The sequence below is a fragment of the Sorex araneus genome, chromosome 8, assembly GCF_027595985.1.
Source record: "Sorex araneus isolate mSorAra2 chromosome 8, mSorAra2.pri, whole genome shotgun sequence".
NCBI classification, from domain to species: domain Eukaryota; kingdom Metazoa; phylum Chordata; class Mammalia; order Eulipotyphla; family Soricidae; genus Sorex; species Sorex araneus.
In genome coordinates, this window is record NC_073309.1 from 40775738 (window position 1) to 40795571 (window position 19834).

At 57.6% G+C, this 19834-nt stretch overlaps 3 protein-coding genes across 3 annotated transcripts in view; 2 read left to right on the forward strand and 1 right to left on the reverse strand.

The window, feature by feature from the left end:
• The window catches only part of WDR62 (WD repeat domain 62), a 37138-nt gene extending 25296 nt beyond the window's left edge, over positions 1-11842 (forward strand). Inside the window, exons 14-32 of the mRNA XM_055145706.1 lie at positions 410-477; positions 557-678; positions 1306-1381; positions 2096-2207; positions 2314-2377; positions 2812-2931; positions 4265-4395; positions 6339-6391; positions 7541-7759; positions 7986-8110; positions 8274-8374; positions 8706-8828; positions 9089-9211; positions 9368-9479; positions 9595-9721; positions 9796-9856; positions 9970-10632; positions 11322-11455; positions 11540-11842. Of these exons, the coding sequence (XP_055001681.1) occupies positions 410-477; positions 557-678; positions 1306-1381; positions 2096-2207; positions 2314-2377; positions 2812-2931; positions 4265-4395; positions 6339-6391; positions 7541-7759; positions 7986-8110; positions 8274-8374; positions 8706-8828; positions 9089-9211; positions 9368-9479; positions 9595-9721; positions 9796-9856; positions 9970-10632; positions 11322-11455; positions 11540-11806 (2801 nt within the window). The 3' untranslated portion in view covers positions 11807-11842. The remainder of the gene's footprint in view (positions 1-409; positions 478-556; positions 679-1305; positions 1382-2095; positions 2208-2313; positions 2378-2811; positions 2932-4264; positions 4396-6338; positions 6392-7540; positions 7760-7985; positions 8111-8273; positions 8375-8705; positions 8829-9088; positions 9212-9367; positions 9480-9594; positions 9722-9795; positions 9857-9969; positions 10633-11321; positions 11456-11539) is intronic.
• A 3689-nt stretch (positions 11843-15531) lies between these two features.
• Positions 15532-17956, forward strand: OVOL3 (ovo like zinc finger 3). The gene is made up of 4 exons (XM_055146275.1): positions 15532-15625; positions 15698-15762; positions 16782-16983; positions 17721-17956. Exons 1-4 carry the CDS (start codon positions 15532-15534, stop codon positions 17954-17956), a joined length of 597 nt encoding a protein of 198 aa, XP_055002250.1.
• A 28-nt stretch (positions 17957-17984) lies between these two features.
• Positions 17985-19745, reverse strand: POLR2I (RNA polymerase II subunit I). Its single transcript, XM_004600725.2, has 6 exons — positions 19205-19745; positions 19073-19127; positions 18750-18823; positions 18580-18654; positions 18442-18493; positions 17985-18101 (listed from the first exon to the last, which is right to left on the reverse strand). Exons 1-6 carry the CDS (start codon positions 19261-19263, stop codon positions 18039-18041), a joined length of 378 nt encoding a protein of 125 aa, XP_004600782.1. The 5' UTR covers positions 19264-19745; the 3' UTR covers positions 17985-18038.
• Between the last annotated feature and the right edge of the window lie 89 nt (positions 19746-19834).

Sequence of the window (19834 nt, forward strand, 5' to 3'; positions counted from 1 at the left end):
GATTTTTTGGGGGGAGGATCCCACCTGGCAGTGCTCAGGCGTTACTCCTGGCAGTGTATCATATGGGATGCCAGGGATCAAACCCAAGGTTAGCCATGTGCAAGGCAAATGCCCTACCCATTGTACTATCTCTCTGGCCCCTCAGGAATCATCTTTAGGGGCCAGAGCTTCAGTCTGATCTCACCTCTGCTGCCCGCTCACCTTGCAAATCCCTGCTTAACGGCATGGTGCTGGTTCTTGGGGACCCGGATGGGGTGCTCCGGGAACACAGCGGAAGTGGCACAGTGACTGTGTCCTGTCTCTGCCCGTGCTTGGCAGCTGCGCTCTCTGGCCACTGCTCTAGCTGTCTCCTGACCCCTGCCAGATTCTTGGCCCAGCCCTGCCTGAGGTGCCGCCTCTTCCTCTGCAGGCACCAGGGACATCCAGATGATCAGCTGTGGGGCCGACAAGAGCATTTACTTCCGCAGCGCCCAGCGGGTAGGATGGGGTGGTCTCCGTGGGGGCTGATGTGAGGGTGCATTTGGAGTGGCCTCTGAGACCCTGCCTGCCCTGCCAGTCCTCAGATGGGCTGCACTTTGTCCGGACCCACCACGTGGCCGAGAAGACCACCTTATATGACATGGACATTGACATCACACAGAAGTACGTGGCTGTGGCCTGCCAGGACCGCAATGTGAGGTGAGCAGCTGCCCTACGACTGTGGCGGCCCTGCGGTCGGATTAGTGTCCCCGCCCTCTGCTTCTCTCCTCTGCCAGTCTGGGTGTTTGCCAGGCGCTGGACTCCCCCAGGCCTCACATTCCGTCAGCAGAGTTCCTGTGTGTTCTCAGAAGCTTGGGGATGGGGGGATGGGGGTTGGAGGGTGACAGGTGCTGGGGTGGCTCCAACTCCCCTGTCTCTTCCACTGCATTCCTAGAGCCCCCCTTCTGGGTGCCCAGTGCAGAGGGAGCAGGACAGTCCCAGCCACCGCCAGTGATAGCATGCAGTAGTCAGGGAATGGGGAACCCAGGGGACCTTGGGTCTGGAAGATGCTGGGACCTGCCCCAACATCTGAGGAATGTCAGGGATGTGGGGCGCTGTTCTCTGCTCCTGTTGGTCAGCCTCACTGGGTGCCTGCACCCCGTGGCCCTGTGATGGGGACAGTACACTCCAGTCTAATCCTGTCTGTGCTGCCATGTCATTTTAGAGGGGAACCAGATGGGGCAGGAGATGGCAGGGGACTTCAGGGCTGAGGACGACTGGTCAGGCTGTGAGGTAAGGGGGCGGCATGGCTGGGCCCCAGTCCCACGTGTGCACTTGCCCTCCCAGGGTCTACAACACCGTGAACGGGAAGCAGAAGAAGTGCTACAAGGGTTCCCAGGGTGATGATGGGTCCCTGCTGAAGGTGAGCTTGGAGCCGGGTGGAGGAGAGTGGCCACATCCCCTTCACCCCGTCTCCTAGCTGCTGTCCAATGGGCCCCTGGGACGCCGTCTTCCTTGGACCCATCAAAAGGCCACACCGATAAGGCTCCTTGCGAGTAGAGGCCTCACTGCTCTGCCTTTAGCGGCCAGGGTCCCCTACCCGGAAGTGCTTTCAGAGACAGGCAGGCACACCTTCGACTCTGGGTCAGACCCTTACAGCTCTCCCTTGGAATGGAAGGCACCTCCTGAGCCTGTCTGGGGGCCTGGAAAATACACACAAAGGCAGAGGGAAGAGGGATGAGCTCCTGCACGGGCTGAGCCTGCATGGAGCAGCTGCACTGTCACCATGGTCATGGCTCTGCTGACAGATTCCCCTGGAAAGTGGGGTCAGTCCCCCTGCACCACCTCCTGGGCCTTCACTCCAGAAGCAGCAGCGGTGCCTGGGCTGGGGCAATAGTACAGCAGGTAGGGCATTTTCCTTGCACGCAGCCGACCCGGGTTCAATTGCTAGCATCCCATATGGTTCCCTGAGCACCGCCAGGAGTAATTCCTGAGTGCAAAGCCAGGAGAAACCCCTGTGCATCACCCGGTGTGACCCAAAAAGCAAAAAAAAAAAAAAAAAGAAGCAGCGGTTCTGACCCGGCCCCAGATAGGCAGGAAGCTGGCAGCCCAATGGCACTTGGGTTCTCGCTGGCAGGTTCACGTGGACCCCTCAGGAACCTTCTTGGCCACAAGCTGCTCAGACAAAAGCATCTCGGTGATTGACTTTTACTCAGGCGAATGCGTTGCCAAGATGTTTGGCCATTCAGGTGGGTGTGCCCCTGGCTGGAGAGTCCGCCCCTCCCTCACCTGCCTCTTCTTATCCCCCCCATGGTCTTCTCATAGACCAGCACCATTTCTCTGCTCTGCTTACAGAAATTGTCACTGGCATGAAGTTCACCTATGACTGTCGTCACCTGATCACGGTGTCTGGAGACAGGTAGGCAAGCTGGCCTGGGCCACGCCCCGCTCCTTGCTGTCCTGAGTTCAGAGCCCAGACCTGCCACCTACATTTTCTCCTGGGCCTCGTTCACTCCTCTGAAAGGGAGGCAATACCGTCAGCCTGCAAACGTGTGTGGGGAGAATCAGAGGGGAAGCAGGATGCTGTGGATGTCCTCGGCGTCCCTTTCATCTCTGCCTCTCCAAAACCACAGTCCTTCCACAGAGCTGCCTCCTTTGGGCCCGGGGTTCTTGAGAGAAGCCTTACTGGAGATGCTGTGGCCCCCTCAGAGTGACAAGCTGGCAGCTTTGAAGCCCCTGTGCTAAGCTGTGGGGGTGTTCCCCAGGAGGCATCAGAGATTGGGGACTTGACTGCAGTGAGCGGGTGACTTGGGGGTGAGAGGGCATCTCTGGCCATGGTTTGTGTCCCGGCAGCTGCGTATTCATCTGGCACCTGGGCCCAGAGATGACCAACTGCATGAAGCAGCACCTGCTGGAGATTGACCATCAGGAGCAGCAGCACACTAAGAACCGGAAGTGGAGCGGCCAGCCCAGGTCCCCAAAGCCCCAGCCCTTCCCAAAGCACCCCTCCCCTAGGTGGGGGCAGACTTGGCATATGAAAGTGTTCATAGTACATGTGAGAAGGGTTTTGACATGGAAGAGTCGAATGTGAGGTCTGGGAGCAGCCCAGGGTTCTGTGAGCACCAAGGAGCAGTCAGCCTAGCCTGCAGTAAGCAGGGAGGTTGTCTGACTGAAGGGGCCTTCTTTTTCGTTATTTGTGAAGTGATAATGACTCTTCCTTATTTGACTCTTCCTGACATGTTTTTCCTTTCTGTTTTTTTTTTTTTTAACTTAAAATATTTATTACTGAGTTTGGGGGGATAGTAGGGCACTTGCTTTTTGTGCAGCTGACCCAAGGTTGGTCCCCAGCCTCCCATATGGTCCGCCAAGCGCTGCCAGGAGTAATTCCTGAGTGCACAGCCCTGAACGTTGCTGGACATGGCCCCAAAATCAAAGTATATATTTGGTATGTTAAACCCAAAATACCAGCCACCCTTGAGCGTTCATGAGGGTGCCTCTTCCTGACATATTTCCAAATCTTAATGTTCCAAATGAATTTATGGTCTGGTTTCTGTTGGGAGTTCTGGTGTGAAGTTTGGGGGCGGGTTCTCCTCTTTTCGAAGTTTCTCCCTGTCGCTCTTGAGGCCTTGCTGTTGCCCGCCCTGTGGTGCTGAGGGGACTGCCTTTGTCCTGGGTCACCAGGAGCTGGTGATAGTGGGAGCTCTGTGGTTCTAAGGAGTGGGCAGCTCCCTTTGGCTCCTAGTTTTGGGTCACACCTCACCTGGGACTGGGATTCTGCTGTCTCCAGTGCTCACTCCAGTGCTCACTCCCTGTTTCCAGTTTTACCCTGTTGGACTCCAGAGCTAAAATCCCAGTGTTGCATCTTCTTTCATGCACACACACTCAAGCCACTGTCCCCTTTGTGTTTTGTTCCCCTGCTGTGACCCTGAGACCCTGCCGTGTCCTCATTACTACATTATGTCAAGATTCCTAGTAGATCAGATGTGACAGGTGGGACTCTCACAACCACTGACTAGCAGCCCAGAATATGCCCATAGAAGCAGTCTTCAGGGGGCAAAGATGGAGCGGAAGGTGGGTGGGGGTCGGTGGCCAGCAGCCTTATGTGCAGTTGACGGAGAGTGGGGGCACTTGAAGGAAGGTGAAATGCCAGGGGGTCTTTGAGTAATTCTCTTTTTGACAAGGAGGCAGGAGACCAGATCAGTTGGGCAGCTTTGCTCTGGAACCTCACACAGGGCCAGGCCTGTGTCCTCCCCGCCACACTCATTTCCTGTGTTTCCTTCCTTGCCCACATCACATCCGGCTGCAGGCAGGAAAGCTTTGTATCCATGCCCAGTGAGGTTTGCTCCCTAAGCCCCGGAGAACAGACCGAGGATGAGCTGGAGGAAGAGTGCGAGCCGGAATTGCTGAAGACGCCCTCGAAGGAGAGCTTGGACCCAGGTGGACTGTCAGGGTGGGGGCAGTGCTGGGCTCTGCCTACTACTTTGTTTGCAGCCTTTGTTGAAGCTCAGGAATCAGTATGAGTGCCATGACACCTGCCAGACCTGTTCACCAGCTTTAGCCTGGAGAATTTGTTCGTAACAATTCTGTAACCGAAGACCTGGGACTATTGACTGTCGACTGTCCAGCTGTGGCTGGACCCATGTGGTGCTGAAAGACCACCTTAGCTTTGCTCCTTCTCCCTTGGCTTTTCTCCATGTGGGCAAGGAGAAAATTCCCCCAGCAGCCCTCAGCTTATCATCTAGACAAAACAATTGTAAACCACAGTGCTTAAAAAAAAAAAAAATTGAAGTTAGCCTGGAGTGATAGTAGGTAGGATTCTTGCTTTGCATGCAGCTGACTAGGGTTTAGTCCCTGGCATCCCATATGGTCCCCTGAGCATCACTGGGTATGGCCCCAAAACAAAACCAAAAAATTTTAGAGAGGAGAGAGACAGAGACAGACCCCCACACCCCCTTTGTTGATAGCAGAGTCCTGGTGTGTTGTAAGTCTTACTGAGACCACACTGGGAACCACAACCCAGAAGGCAGAGCAGATTCTCTTGTTCATATAGCTCAGTGACTCTAAAGGGCATGCATTTTTCCTTTCTTTTTTTTTTTTTTGCCTGGGAGTGGGGGTGTCACACCCAGCTGTGCTCAGAAATCACTCCTGGCAGAGCTCTGGGAACCATCCGTGGTGCTGAGGAGCAAATGCAGGACAGCTGCATGCAAAGCAAGGGCCTCACCCACTGTACTCTCGCTCCCTGCCCCCCCATACAGTTGTACCCTTTATATATCACTTTGGCTGGCTTAGGCCTTCATGTGTGCATGACGGCTGCTTTCGTGCGAGACTTCAGAGCCTTGGTTGAAGAGGACAGCCTCCCTGTGAGTCCCTTCTGAGAGGAGACTCTTTCCCCGAAGGCCCAGCAGACCTCCCAGGTCCCGTTGGCCATGATTTTTCCAGCTTCAGAGGCCGTTGCTAATAGATGGGCATGCTCTGCCAAAGGGGGAAAACAGCAGCCAATGGATGCTAACTGGGGGCAAAACTGAGAACTCGGCCTCGGCTGGAGAGAGCTCGTTTCACTGCTTCCCTAAGCCTGCTCCTGTGCTTTTGGTTTCAGCTGGGTACGAACTCCTTTTCCTCAATATTGACACACCTGTGTACATAGAGGAAATATGTTTGTGTCCCTAACGATGCTCTCCCACACATCGTTCTGTATCTTTGCCTCTCACAAGTTGCTGAACAGGAGCTGGAGACATAATACAGCAGTCAGGGTGTTTGCCTTGCATGCGGCCAAATTGGGTTTAATTCCCAGCATCTCATGTGGTCCCCTGAGCACCACCAAGAGTGATTCCTGAGTGAAAAGCAAACCCTGAGCACTGCCAGGTGTGGCCCTCAAAAAAAAAAAAGCAGAAAGCAAGTAGCTTAATAGCTTTAATTGGGGGGTGCAGAGCCAAGAAAGCCTCTCTCGGACTACTCCGTGTCTGAAGTGATGCCCTCTAGGGCGGGCATTGAGGCTTTCACCTCACACCACTGGGAACCAGGCTCCGCTGACAGCTCCGAGGTTTCCTCTCAGCCCCTGAGCAAGTGTTTTCCAGGACAGGCTGAGAACAGGCCTGGGGTCAATCACTTTTGCTTTTAGAAGAGCTGCCCAGGGTCCCCAGAGCCTGCCGCATTTCCCCAGGAAGTGTTTCCCCACACTGGGACAAACCGCAGCCTCATTTTGGTTGCTCTTCTGCAGGAAATGCCCTGCCCCGTTTTGTAGCTGCCACTGCCTGCCAGTTATAGGCTGCCTGCTTTGGTGTGGCTCTTGGTTCCTTTATTGTCCCGTGGGAGAAGGGCCTGCTCACATGTGTCGCCTGTGTGTGTGCTGGGTGGTTCATGAGTTCTCTCTCTCTCTCCAGACCCTCAGTGCCTGCTGACCAATGGCAAGCTGCCACTCTGGGCGAAGCGGCTGGTGAGTGTGCCAGACAGAGCAGGGGTGCCTGCCCCCATGGTCTTTGTTCTGGGAACCCTTTCTTCCTCACCCCACTCCCTTCCCTGGAGGGCTCCCATCATCCCGCCAGTCTCAGCCCTTCATAAAATATATTCTGCTGAGCACCTGCCCTGCATGAGGCCTTGTTCTGGCCACTTGGTACAGGGTGAGGTGACAACAGACTCTGGCTCATCTTCAGTATGGAAATGGGCACCATCCCTGTCAGCAGACAGACGTGTGAGGGTGGGTCTGCACTGGGGAGAGAAGGAAATTAAAGGAGAAGGGGGAATCATTTTTGAGTAAAAAGGTGGTCCTCACTTAGTGGATGGTATTTGAGTGGAGACGAAGCAAGTGAGAAATGCAGGTAGTGGGAAAGAATATTCCAGGCAGAGAGAGTAGTTGGCAGGCACCAGGCCTAGCAGGATTATTGGAGCGAGTGTAGGGAGGCCCAGGCGGCTAAACAGGCGGCTAATGTGAGGCAGGGGCCAGCAGGACTAGGAACGCCCTGGGGCAGGTCAAGGGTGTGGGGGGGGACAGTTCCTTGTCTCGCACCCTCCGCTGCTCCCCCACAACACAGTGGGAGTGTACGGAGACAGCTGCCTCGGGGCCGGGCAGGCCCTGTCCTCGCTCAGGAATGCACAGGTCCCTGTTCCTGCATGTGGGACACAGTTGGCTGTGAGCATCCCAAGGGAGGGCCGGGGCTGGGCTGGCGCTGGGTGGGGGAGGAAGTAGTCAAATTCTTTAATGTTTGTTTTTGTGTGGGGGCAGCACAGGGTGTCTTGTGGTAGGCACATGGGTGCACAGGGAGTAAACATTAACATTCCGTGGGGAGAATCGTGCAGTACCTGGATTTGAACCCAGGCCTCCTGCATGGGGGACCCTCGGCCCCGGGAACTGAGATGGGCGGGCTTTCTGAAGAGCCAGTTTGGGGGAAAGGTCAGGCCTCATTCCCAGCATCGTGGCTCTGACGATCAGCCGGCCTTCACGTGGAGACACGGCCCAGTGCAGAGGCGCGTCTCGGGGGGAGGAGGAGCTCTCAGAATGCCGTGAGGAGCCGAGTGGCGGAGTCCCTGACCCCCGTGGGAGCTGGTGAGCTCTTGCCGAGCTGCCTAACTGTCCTGTCACTCTCAGCTGGGAGACGATGATGTGGCAGATGGCCCCACCCTCCACACAAAGCGCAGCTACCAGCCACACGGTCGCTGGGCGGAGCGAGCCGAGCAGAAGCCCCTGAAGACCATCCTGGATGCCCGGGATCTGGATTGCTACTTTACCCCCATGAAGCCTGAGGGCCTGGACGACTCTATTCTGGACACAGTGGAGCCCCAGAACCTGGCAGGCCTCCTGAGTGAGGTAGGTGCCGCCCTGCTGCGTTCCTTGTGCCTCTTGAGCTCAACTGACGGGCCGCTAACGGAGCTCAGCTGTCAGGCACTGGCCTTGCACGTGGGACGCTCTGTATGTCCCTGGGGGACACAGAAAAATAGAAAAGCAGCCAGTCGTCCTGACCCTTCCTGTTCCCCATGGGGTGGGCTTCGTGCCCCACAGCCAGCCCCAAGTCACCATGTCCCCTGCTCCGCAGTCCGAGAGCCCCCAAGAGGGAGGTTGCGGGCGCACCTCCTTCCTGCCCCAGAAGAGGGACTTGCCTGAGGCCAGTGAGCGCATCACCTGTCCCCCAGAGGAGAAGACAGTCTCAGCAACAGGCAGGTGAGTGTCCTGGCCACCACCTTGCGGCCCTTGGAGAGGAAGGACTGGAAGAACTGCTCTCCGATCTCCCGAGGAGCGAGGCCGCCTCACCTGGATTTAGGGGAGGAGCCGTGGACGAAGTCTGGACAGGCTGACTGGTCTGTGTCCTTCCCTGGCATTGCAGTGAGTGCCACAGAGAGGCAGAGGGGACACCCGGAGACCAGCAAGGTGACTCCTACCTCAGGGGGGCCTCCGTGGACTTCAAGGAGCAGAGCCTGCCTGAGGGTGAGTGAGGGCCGGGGCTCCCACGGATGGCCTGACCCAGCCACACTCCCTCAAGCTCCGAATCTGTCCGGAAGACATGCGTGGACGGGACCGTCTCCCAAGAATTCTGGAGCCCAGTTCTGACACGTCCTCTGTGGACCCGTGATGCTTCCTAGTTGGGGCAGGGGTGTGGCTGCGGAGTAGATAAGCAAGGGCCTAGGCCCCGCAGCAGTCAGAGGGCCGTTACTCCCCCCACTCTGAGGGGTAAACCAGGACCCAAGGGAACTATTTACCCAACTCACCCGGGAATGCCTAGCTTTGGGCTCCTGACCCCCCAACTCTGCTCCTTCAGATTCAGGGGAGTCTGAGGCTGAGCTGGAGGGTAACTTGGAGTGTACCTTCGCCACCATTCATCCATCCCCTCCACTCTTGGACCCGGACCCTCGGTTTCACACCACACTGCCCCCCACTCCAGGTAAGTGGGGGCCAGGCTCGGTGGGGGACTCGGGGGGAGAGGGTAGCCATGGCCCTGGCCCCTCCCGAGCCCTGCTCTTAGCGTCCCCTCCCGGAGGATGGGTGTAACTGTGCCTTGTCAGCAGGTCTTGGCGGGTGTGTGACAGGCGAGTCCCTCTTCTCCATTGTCAGGCTCCTGGCGTCTTTCTCAGGGTGGTGCCGTGACTCAGTGTTGCTGCTTCTCCCCTCCCCCACTCCCCTGCCTGTCCTTCGGCTGCCCAGGTACCGAAGAGCCAGCCCGGCCTGAGGTGCCCGGCCTCGCCAGCAGCTCCCTGCCCCAGACTCCGGAGCAGGAGAAGTTTCTCCGCCACCACTTTGAGACGCTCACTGATGCCCACCCTGAGGGTAGGCCTGGGGACGGAGGGGAGGGGAGGCCGTTTTCTCTCCCTGCCCCACTGTTCTGGGGACTGCTCCTGAGAGCTCTGCCAACTGGTCTTGGCTGTGCCCAGAACTGGGTCGGCGGCTGGAGGGCTTCTGAGGGCTCCCTCGCTTGCCCCCCAGAGGTTTTCCGTGGATCGCTGCAAGACGAGCCCTGTGACCCCGAGGATTTCTTCTTCAACCACCGCCTGAGCATTTCAGCCCAGTTCCTCTCTGGCCTCCAGAAGACATCCACGTAGGCGCCAGGGAGCCATGACACCTCCACCTTCCAGCTCTCTCTGTCCCTGGGTGTGGCCGGGTCCCCAGGTACCCTAAGAGGAGGCGCTCCCCACCCCGGTTTCTTCCCACAGGTTCCCGCACATCTTCCCTTCACGGCTGCCTCTCCACCTCCTGAAGTCCCCAGATGTCCAAGTCCCCAGCCATGCTGGCGGCCAGCCCAGAGCAGAGCCCCTGAAAGTCTCCTCAGGCAGCACCAGCGTGAGTGACAGGCCTTCCCTCCGCCACAGCCACAGGCCACAGGCCTGGGCCTCACCTCAGGGTTGTGCTTGCAGGTGCCTTCCGGGGCAAAGGCTGAGGAGCTTCCGGAGAGCCCAGAGACCTGGTGCCCTCTGAGTGAGTGCCCCTCCCCAGTGGCAGCCCTGGGGGTCCTGCTGGGTACGGGTGGGAGTGGCCGGGTCCAACCGCTCTGTTCCCTGAGTGTGAGAATGAAGCTGCTTCCTTTACAGCCCCCAGCCTCCTGGGCCCTGTGCCCGGGATCCCCTCCTCAGTGCCTCCCAGAGACCGGAAGCCTCTGGCACCTGCAGCTGTACCCACTTCCATGGCTCAGAGTGTCCACACCCCGTGCACCTGTTCCTCCACGGAGGCCACTGCCAGCTCCTGTACCAAGATGTCACACCGCACATCCCTGGAGGACAGAGAGGCCCCTGCACTCCCTGAGCTAGCCGGGCCCCTGCGGGTGCCCTTGTCCTCAGGGGAGCTGGCCCCCCATATCCAGGAGCCCCGCCTGCCTGCCACAATCGCCCCTGACTCGGACAGCAAGGGCCCAGAACTGCCACAGCGCTCCTGGGGCAACCACGAGGCCCGCGCCAGCCTGAAGCTGACCCTGCCAGGCATCTGTGACAGACTCTCACCCCCACCGGAGCCGCACCCCACATGTGTCCAGTCCCCAGAGCCCACGGACACCCAGCCCAATGTCACAGTCACGGCAACCCGCTTCCCAGGGAGCAGCCCCATGGATGGGAGCACCCCGAGGCTCCCCAACTCTACCTTCCTCCCAAGGCGCCTGGACCCCGAGTCCTTTAACTCCCCTACCTGCCCCGGCAGCCCCGTGCCTCCAGAGGCCAGACCTGGGGTCCTGGGTAGTTTGACCTCCCTGGAGCCCAGCCCTGGTGAGTACTACCCCCGAGACAAGGCCGAAGCCCCTGAGCCTGCCTCGTGCACCAGACGGCACACTCCAAATGCCTTCCACAGGGCCGTGCCATTCCTTCCTTCCTTCACTTCATGGTTTGTGAGCACTGTTTATGCACTAGGTAGTTCCAGTTCCGGGGGCATGGCAATAAACACCTTTCCGGGAGGCAGCCCCTGACCAGGGAGCTGCCCGGACAATCCCGAGGAAACTGACCTGTGCTGTGGAGAGAAGAAAGAGGAAGGGATGAGGGGTGGGGGTGCCGGGGAGGGTAGAGCCTCACACATGGGCAGCCCTGATGTGATTCCCTTGCACTGTGGCAAACACAAGGGGTCAGGGTGGGCTTGCAGGAGTGAGAGGTGGGGGTAGTGGTTAGTTTTAGAATGATAGTAGCCAGAGAGTACAGAGTTACAGTGCTTGCCTTGTAGTGGCTGACCAGGTTTGATTCTTGGCACTACATATGGCCCCTGAGCCTGGCCCCTGCCCGGTAAGCCCTGGGCACTGCCGGCTGTGGCCTCCTCAAACAAAAAAGCTAAACAGAATGTTGAGAACGTGTCCGCGAGAAGGTAGCCTTTGAGCAGAAATGTGAAAGGGGGACAGAGGGAGACATTTCAGGCCAGGCTCACAGGCTAGAAAGTGGGGAGCTCTCATTTCCTCCCCTTCCACCCCCAGGCACTCTCTGTAGGATCCCAGCCAGCCCTGAACATTGCGGGGAGCCCCCCTCTCCCCCTGACCTGAGCAGTGTGGGGGCCATCGTTCAGAGGCTGCAGACCGCCTTCCGGGAAGCACTGGCCCTCTACCACCAGGTGAGTCTTGCACCAGCAAGGGGAGTGGCAGCAGGGGGTGGGCGGGGCTCCCAGGGGCTGCCTCTCACAGTCGGTCCCCCACAGGTGGCCACTAGGGACCAGGACTGCACCACCGAGCAGCAGCAGGCCCGCGCCGAGCTGATGTCCACCTTTCTCTGGATCCACAGCCAGTTAGAGGCCCACAGCGGGCTGGTGAAGACTGATGCAACCCCAGCCCAGGTCCCGACCAGCCAGGGCTCGCCCTCGCCACCCATGCTGTGCCCCTTGGCCAGCCCAGACTTACATGCCCTCCTGGAACATTACTCTGAGCTGCTGGTGCAGGCCGTGCGCAGGAAGGCACGGGGGGACTGAAAACAGAGCTCTGAACAAATAAACATGCAGCTTGGAGGAATGGCCCCTACTGGCACTCGAAGCCCCTCTGGGCGGATGCAGGGAGTGGGCATTTGCCAGGACGGCCACGGGAAGCACGGAACCTGTGTTCCCAAGAAGCGAAACCAGCGTGGATCCCACATTCTGGCTGCTGTGGGGGAAGAGGGGTGACCTGCCCAGAGGGGTGTAGAGGTCCAATCCTTCCCAGCCCCCTGCTGGCCTGCCTGGCACCATGTGCCAGTCACCGCAGACACACACACTGCCCTACCACTAGCTTCTGGCCCCTGGATCCTAGGTGGCCCAGGCCTTTGTCCCTGTCTGCAGCAGAGCAATAAGAGAGAGCAGCCCCCAGTGAACAGTCTGGCCAGCAGGACCTGGTCACCCTTTCCCAGACAGTTCAGGGGACTGTCCAGTCTCCCAGCCTGTGATCTTAGGCAGCTAATCACTGGGGAATGTTAAGAAGTTCACTTTTGGAGCTGAAGCAATAGCGCAGCGGGTAGGGTGTTTGCCTTGCATGTGTCTGACCCGGGTTTGAGTCCCAGCATCCCATATGGTACCCTGAGCACTGCCAGGAGTAATTCCTGAGCGCAGAGCCAGGAGTAACCCCTGTGCATCACCGGGTGTGACCCTAAAAAAGCAAAAAAAAAAAAAAAAAAAGTTCACTTTTGTGTATGCATAAAGGTGATCAAGCTTTTATTTTTAATGGGGGGGAGTCACACTTGGCCATGCTCAGGGGCTACTCCCATTTCTGTGCTCAAACTAGAGGTGCTCAGTGCAGGGCTGGGATGGAAGCCAGGCCTCCCGCATGCAGAGCTGAGCTGCAGCTCCAGCCTTAGGAGCTTACACTGATGACAAAAGCAGCCAGCAAGGGACTGGAGAGAGCAAGGTGGATAAGGCACTTAACTTGCACACAGTTGACCTGGGTTCAATTCCCAGCATATGGTCCCCCAAGTCCTGCCAGGAGTGATCCCTGAGCACAGAGCCAGGAGTAAGCCCAGAGCACTTTTGGCTATGTCCCAAATCACCCCTGCAAAAAATAAAACAGCCAGGGGCAGGGAGGAAGGGGTCTAGGGATTCTCTTAGGGTAGGGCATTTGCCTTGCAACCAACCCAGGTTCAATCCCCGGGATCCCATATAGTCCCCCAGCACTACCAGGAATAATCCCTGAGCATTGCCGGTGTGACCAAAAAAGACTTTTTAAAAAAAAAGCAGTCTCACCATGGTTTCTGCACTGTGAGTACCCCACTTTGGGTGGGTTGTGGCCATTGAAGCTTGCCTGGTGGCAGAGCCAGACCCTTCAGAACCAGCTGCCACTGTGAGCATTTACTGCCTGTCTGAGGGAAGGCACTGCAGGTCAGGACTGAGTCATTTTCTGAGATCACAGCTCCATGGACACTTAGGAGCCATCAGCCAAATGGCCCCTTGGGATCCTGAACATAGCCTGGTGGGGGCAGTGCAGGGCCTGGAGGCACAGGCCAGGCTGGCTCTGGACAGTAAAGCTTGTGCAGCATTTACAGTACACTCTGTTACTGAGCAAAATCCTGATCTTAGTTTGCAGACACCCCACTTTTTCTTTCTCAGAGCCCCCTCATGCCCTCATGCCCTAGGGAGGCCAGGAGGTCTAGAACTCCAAGGCGGGGTGCATGTCTGATGCCTATACACTACACTCCCTGCATCTGCCCAGCCTGCTTATCGTCAAGATCTCTAGAGGAAGTTTTATGTCTGGGTCCCTGGGCTGCCAAGAGAGTATGCTGTGCCTGGCACCCCCAGAATTTGCCACCTCCATCTGTGTGTTCACAAAAGAAGAGGGGGGGCCGCGCTCGGTAGTGTCACCACCCCGGGGAGGCTGAACCCAGGAGAACCTAGGGGAACCCAGGAGATGGGCAGGCAAAGGAAGGAACCAGTGCCAGGCTGGTCGGTATCAGTTGCAGTTTATCCCAATCTCCGTTCCCATTCTGCTTCTCTCTCTCTCTCTCTCTCTCCCTCTCGTTCTCACTTTTTTCACCATGTGCTCTGCTTCTGTGTGTTCTCCCGCTTCTGTCTCTTCCTCCTACTTCTCCTACAGTCTTAGTTTATATAGCAATCACACAGGGTGGTAACACAAAGGTGGGTCTGAACTCTTAACCAATCGACAAAGAGAGGTAAGACCATTACAAGATAACAATCTGATTAGGGAAAAGGTGATTAACTGATCGGGAAGGAGGGTGCAGAGAAGAGTTTACAGATAAACAAAAGACATGGGAGTGTCTCCAGAGCACTTAAGCCTAAACTCCATGTGGCAAGGGAGGAAGGACAAACCAATGTTATCCTACATCCATCCACAACCCAGGCTGCAGGATTACCCTTCAATCCCTGCCTTCACCCTGAGTCTCATAGTCTCAGCACCCCACGTGCCCCCTCATCTGACCAGGAACAAAGAAGCCAGCAGCTGCCAGCCTTCCCAAATGCCTTCCCCATCAGCAGTCCCAGTAACTGGAATCGGATTGGGGGGGATGGTGTGGCAACCAGCTCTCCCTGGCCAGGATTCACTGCTGCTCCAGTGAAAGTTGAGTCCACAACAGGGAAGCTGGCCTAGAAGATCTGTGTGTCTCCCCTCCACGGCCCCATCCCGTCCCGCCCTGGAAGGCCCAGCAGTCCCACTCACTGGGGCCGTGCCTGTTTCCCGGGAGCAGTGTGCAGGAAACTGACCCCAGAGGGTAGGGTGGTATGAGTGAAAAGGACCCAAATCCTCAAGAAGGGCTGCTCTGAAGGGAGCTGGTGCCCAGGCAACCGCCAGGAAGGGTGGGGGGAATGGCTCCACCACTCTGGGGTACCCCATCAAAATGCAAGGGAACCCAGGTGATTATCTCCACCCAGGACACAGCAGGGGGGAGCAGGATAGAAGAGAGTTGGTCAGGGCTAGAGCAATAATGCAGCAGGCAGGGCCAACCTGAGTTCAATCCCCGGTACCCAATATGGTCTCCCAAACCCTGCCAGGAGTGATCCCTCAGCACAGAACCAGGTGTAAGTTCCGCAGTGCCGGGTGGAGGCCAGGGACCAGACAGTACAGAGGCACTTGCCTTGCACGCAGTTTGAATTTTGGCACAGCATTGTCCACCAAACACTACCAGGTATGGCCTCAAAGCAAATTTTAACACGATCAATTTTAAGTGGTATCTGAATACCCACTGTGAAGGTACCCCGGATCCCTCTGTTGTTCAGACCCCGAAACCTGCAATCACAGCAGCCCCTTCCCCTCCAGATACTGCCGTGATTTGAATAACCAAGCAGGTGGGTGCACATCCGGAGGCGCTGATTTGCCTGGCAAAAGCACCGAGGGCCTCCCTGTGCTGGTACTCCGGGAAAGCCCCCCACGCGTGGACCACACTCATAGGCTGGGTTTGGATCCTATTCTCAGCCCACAGCGTCAGAGGCTTCTGCCTCACCCTCTCTCAGGGCTATCTATGGGGGGCACACTGGTGTGACCTCAGAGGGGGAAAGAGTACCTCAATACTAGCAGAGAAGGGTGGAGAGTGGAGGCCCCAGGACAGAGGGCATGTGCCAGTTCCTCCACCAGGCAGTCCCCAAATTTGCATGGAGAGAATGAGGCTTCTCCTGGCTCCACGCCCTCCAACCTGGGATATTTCAAGGGCCCCCGCAGACGGCAGGTGAAGCGGCTGGTGTTTGTGTGTGGAGCGGGTTCACCTTTGTTTCACCATCGAGAGGGAATGCCCCGTGTCTTCCTGGTTAGGAGTCGGCGCCCGCAGCCCCCCAACTGGGGTCACCTACCTGACCAGCTCCGGGGAGATGCCTATGTCCCAGGTGGGCCCCTCAACGGGCCTGGAAGGGAGGGGGGGGAAAGGCCAAATCATAGCATCTACCTTCTTTCCTCAGGCTGCAGCAGCCTCGGGGGGCTGCCGGCACACCAGCCTTCCAACCTGGGGGACTCATGGGTGGCGGTGAGTCTGCAGCTGGCCCACTCCAGCTCCCCACTGTGCGCTCAGCTGCCCAGAAACCCTCTCTGCTCCCTCAGCATCTTTGTTCTCTGTAGGGAAGTGCCTTGTCTGTCTCAACAGTGAGACAGACAAGGGGCTCATCTGAGCCTTATTTGGGGATGAGGGCAGTGCAGCCTTGGTTCCTGGGATCTCTGTCCAAAAGAGAACAGAATTCAGGGTGGATGATTTGCTTTGTGTCAAGATCAGACAAGGTAAAGACAGTGGACGGGAGCTGAAGGCAGCTTAAAGCTTTGGGTTGTGCCCCCGGAAGAAGGAACATGCTGGAGTCAATTCCAGAACCAGAGAACCTGGAATCACTCTAAGTGATGGGTATTGAGCAGAAGCAAAACAAAATCTTATTCTGGACTTTTCACATCTTGGTGGGATTAGAAAGGATAGGCAGGGGCTGGAGCTATAGCACAGCGGGTAGGGCGTTTGCCTTGCACGCGGCCGACCCGGGTTCGAATCCCAGCATCCCATATGGTCCCCTGAGCACCACCAGGGGTGATTCCTGAGTGCATGAGCCAGGAGTGACCCCTGTGCATCGCCGGGTGTGACCCAAAAAGAAAAAAAAAAAAGGCAATCTACTTAGAAAACTAGATATGATGTTGCCAGGCAGTATGTGGAAAATTTAGTTGGCCTTCAACATGGGTGTGAACTTGGATCTTTGTGAGTCTACTTAGGAATGTTGATTTTTCTGTCTGAGGATGTCACTTAATTTCATCCTTATGTACCCAGAGCCTCGGGTAAGTTACACGCAGATTTTCTGCCCTCTGTTGCACATAAATATGGGTATGCCACTCCATGTTCCAGGATTAACTGTGTAAGGGTGGTGGGGGTGAGCAAGGAACCCTTGGGCAGTGGCATCTGCATGCACAGAGCAGCCTCTGACCTTCTCAAGCCCCCTGGATTCTGGGTACTCCGCAGAGATTTGCAAAACGAGGATCCAGCAGGCCAGGCTAACTCCCGCACCCTTCCCACAGCCCACACAGGGCACTCTGGCTGCCACGTCCAGGGTCTCCGGGACACTTGGCTGCCCCCTCTGCCCCAAGGCCTTCCCACTGCAGCGCATGCTAACCCGGCACCTAAAGTGCCACAGCCCTGCACGCCGCCATCTGTGTCGCTGTTGTGGCAAAGGCTTCCACGATGCCTTCGACCTCAAGCGTCACATGAGGACTCACACTGGTGAGTGATAGTGGGCTGGGAGCGGGTGGGGAGTGACATGGGATGCAGCTTCTGTTCTTGGGACACCTGGAACTTGGAACACCTGGAACATGGGTCTCTGTGGTAGGAAGGCAGAAGATAGGAAATGAGGGCTGGGGTGATAGTACAGTGGGTGGGGCACTTTCCTTGCTCCAGCTGACCTCACAGTTTCAATCCCATATGGTCTCTAGGCACTACCAGGAATGACCTCTGAGCATCTTAGGGGGTGACCCACCCTTTCCCCTCCCTCCCAAAAAAGAAGGTAGAAGACTGGAGAGGAGTTGAGTGAACACACTTGGGTTCAGCAGAGCCCACCTTGATAGCACAGCGGGTAGGGTATTTGCCTTGCACATGGCCGACCCGGGTTCGGCCATATGGGATTCCCAGCATTCCATATGGTGCCCTGAGCATGGCCTGGGGTAATTCCTGAGTGCAGAGCCAGGAGTAACCCTTGTTAATCACTGGGTGTGATCCAAAAAACAAAAAATAAATAAGATTTTAGCAGAGCCCACCTGTACCCCAAGGGAAGAAGCAGCTGGTGGGGAGGGTGGGGAAACAGGGCACCTCCATGCAGCAGGCAATCTGGGCCAGTCTGATCTGGCTGGGTGGGTCCTGGGTGGAGAAGGGTGGGGAGATTTAAGTAGGGATGGGGTATGCTCTTGGCGGTGCAAAAGGACTGGTGGCCATTGCCCTCTCTGTCCTGTTCGCTCTCTGCACAGGGATCCGACCATTCCGCTGCGGAGCCTGCGGAAAAGCATTTACCCAGCGCTGCTCACTGGAAGCACATCTGGCCAAGGTGCATGGGCAGCCGGCCAGCTACGCATACCGCGAGCGGCGGGAGAAGCTGCATGTGTGCGAGGACTGCGGCTTTACCAGTGCTAGGCCCGATGCCTACGCCCAACACCGCGCCCTGCACCGGGCCCCTGAAACCCGGCGCCCCGACTCTGACCCGTGAGAGAGAAATAAACACCCGAAAACGCACGAACAGAAAAGAGCATTTATGACACGCTGAGGGGGTGGGGGGTGGCGGTAGAGGCTCACTCGGTCCAGCGGTGGCCGCAGTGTGGGGCTGTGCACACGTAGTACAGGCGCATTGCGTCCTGGCAGAAAGGGAGTACAGTTAGAAATGAAGCCACCAGGGGCTGGAGTGATAGCACAGCGGGTAGGGCGTTTGCCTTGCCCGCGGCCGACCCTGGTTCGATTCCCAGTATCCCATATGGTCCCCTGAGCACCGCCAGGGGTAATTCCTGAGTGCAGAGCCAGGATTAACCCCTGTGCATTGCCAGGTGTGACCCAAAAAGCAAAAAAAAAAAAAAAAAAAGAAAGAAAAGAAATGAAGCCACCAGTGTACCACGGGGTAGGGTCCTGCCCAGGACTGCAGTCCTCCAATACTTAAGTCCCCGCCCCCAACAGGCTCCCGCCTTCTTTTCCGCCACTCACCTCGGCCCGGGCACTGTGCGACTGGAAGAACACCGCCTCCTTGTGGCCACACCTGCGGGGACCGTGGCCGCTCAGAGCCCGCCAGAGCCCTTTCCCCTCCCACCACGGCCTCCCGCACCGGGGGCAACCTTGGCTCACTTTTGGCACGGGTGGTCCTCGGTCCGCGGCAAGGTGGGGTCCTGGGACACGTCGGCGATGATCTGGGTCAGTTCGCTGAAGGGAGCGGGGATGGATCATTCCGATCAGACCCGGACCACGAAAGTCAACAACGCCCCCCCCCCTCCCCACGAGCTGGTGCCACCACTCACTCCACTTCGTGCGTAATTTTGTTGACATAGATGCAGCTATTATCGGCTTCCTGCTGGTAATCGCAATTCCGGCACTGCAAGAGAACAAGTGTGGGGGTCACGGGAGACCCCCGATGGGGAGGAATGGGCGGGCAGGACCCTGCCCGGGAGGCTACGGGAAAAGGGTGTGTCGGGTCCTCCTGGCGGGAAAATTGGGGCGAAGACCCGCCGTTTCGAGGGTGGGATGAGTTGGGGAAACGTGGAGTGGGCTGGGGGAGTCCTTGTTGGTCAGGCAATGAAGGGTCGGGGGAGAAGCTCCCGGCGCCCCGCGGGACCGCACTCACCGCGTAGAGCAGAATGCGGTTCTCCTTGTCTTCCTTGGGGTAAAGCATGTTGTTACTGTGGGGAGGAGGGTCAGAGGTCAATCCCGGAGCCACTATTCACTCCCCCTTCCACACCCGCTTTCCCAGCCTCACCATTCTTGGCAGAAGCGGATCCCCACGAAGCCGGGCTCGTAGGTCCCGTCCGGTTCCATAGCGACGTCCCTCCCGCTACGCCGAACGCGCTTGCTCCGCCGCGCGACCGGTCGCGGGAAGGGTCAGGCCAAGCAGGTTCGCCAAAAGAGGGCGGAGTTGCGCACACGTTCTAGTTCGCAGCGGTTTCACGCCCGGCTCTGTCAAAACGCTCTGGGCTGTTTTGATCCATTACTTTCAACGATCCCTGAATATACTAAAGTGATCAGTTATAACTTCTGGGCCTCGCCGCTCCGGTTTATAAAGTAGCACGGCGCGAAGGCCGGGAGCACGAGGTATTACGAAATTCGCAAGGCGGTCGGCTGTAAAGGGAAGAAGCCACTGCTCTCTGGCACGCCGAAGACTAACCAATACACATGCGCGCTTCCGCTCTGCGGCCGGGGAGCGTTTGCCAGTCCTTGCTCTCGGCTTCAGTCTTTGCCCGCCCCGGTCGTCTCCAGTAACGCTATTGGAAGAGCTGTGCGCCCAGGAGGGCCTCTCAGGATTGGCTGGGCCTGCTGAGGAATTCTGGAGAGCCCGGCGGCGGAGGAGCGACAGCGCCGATTGGTGGACGCTCCTCGCGGGAGCGCGTGC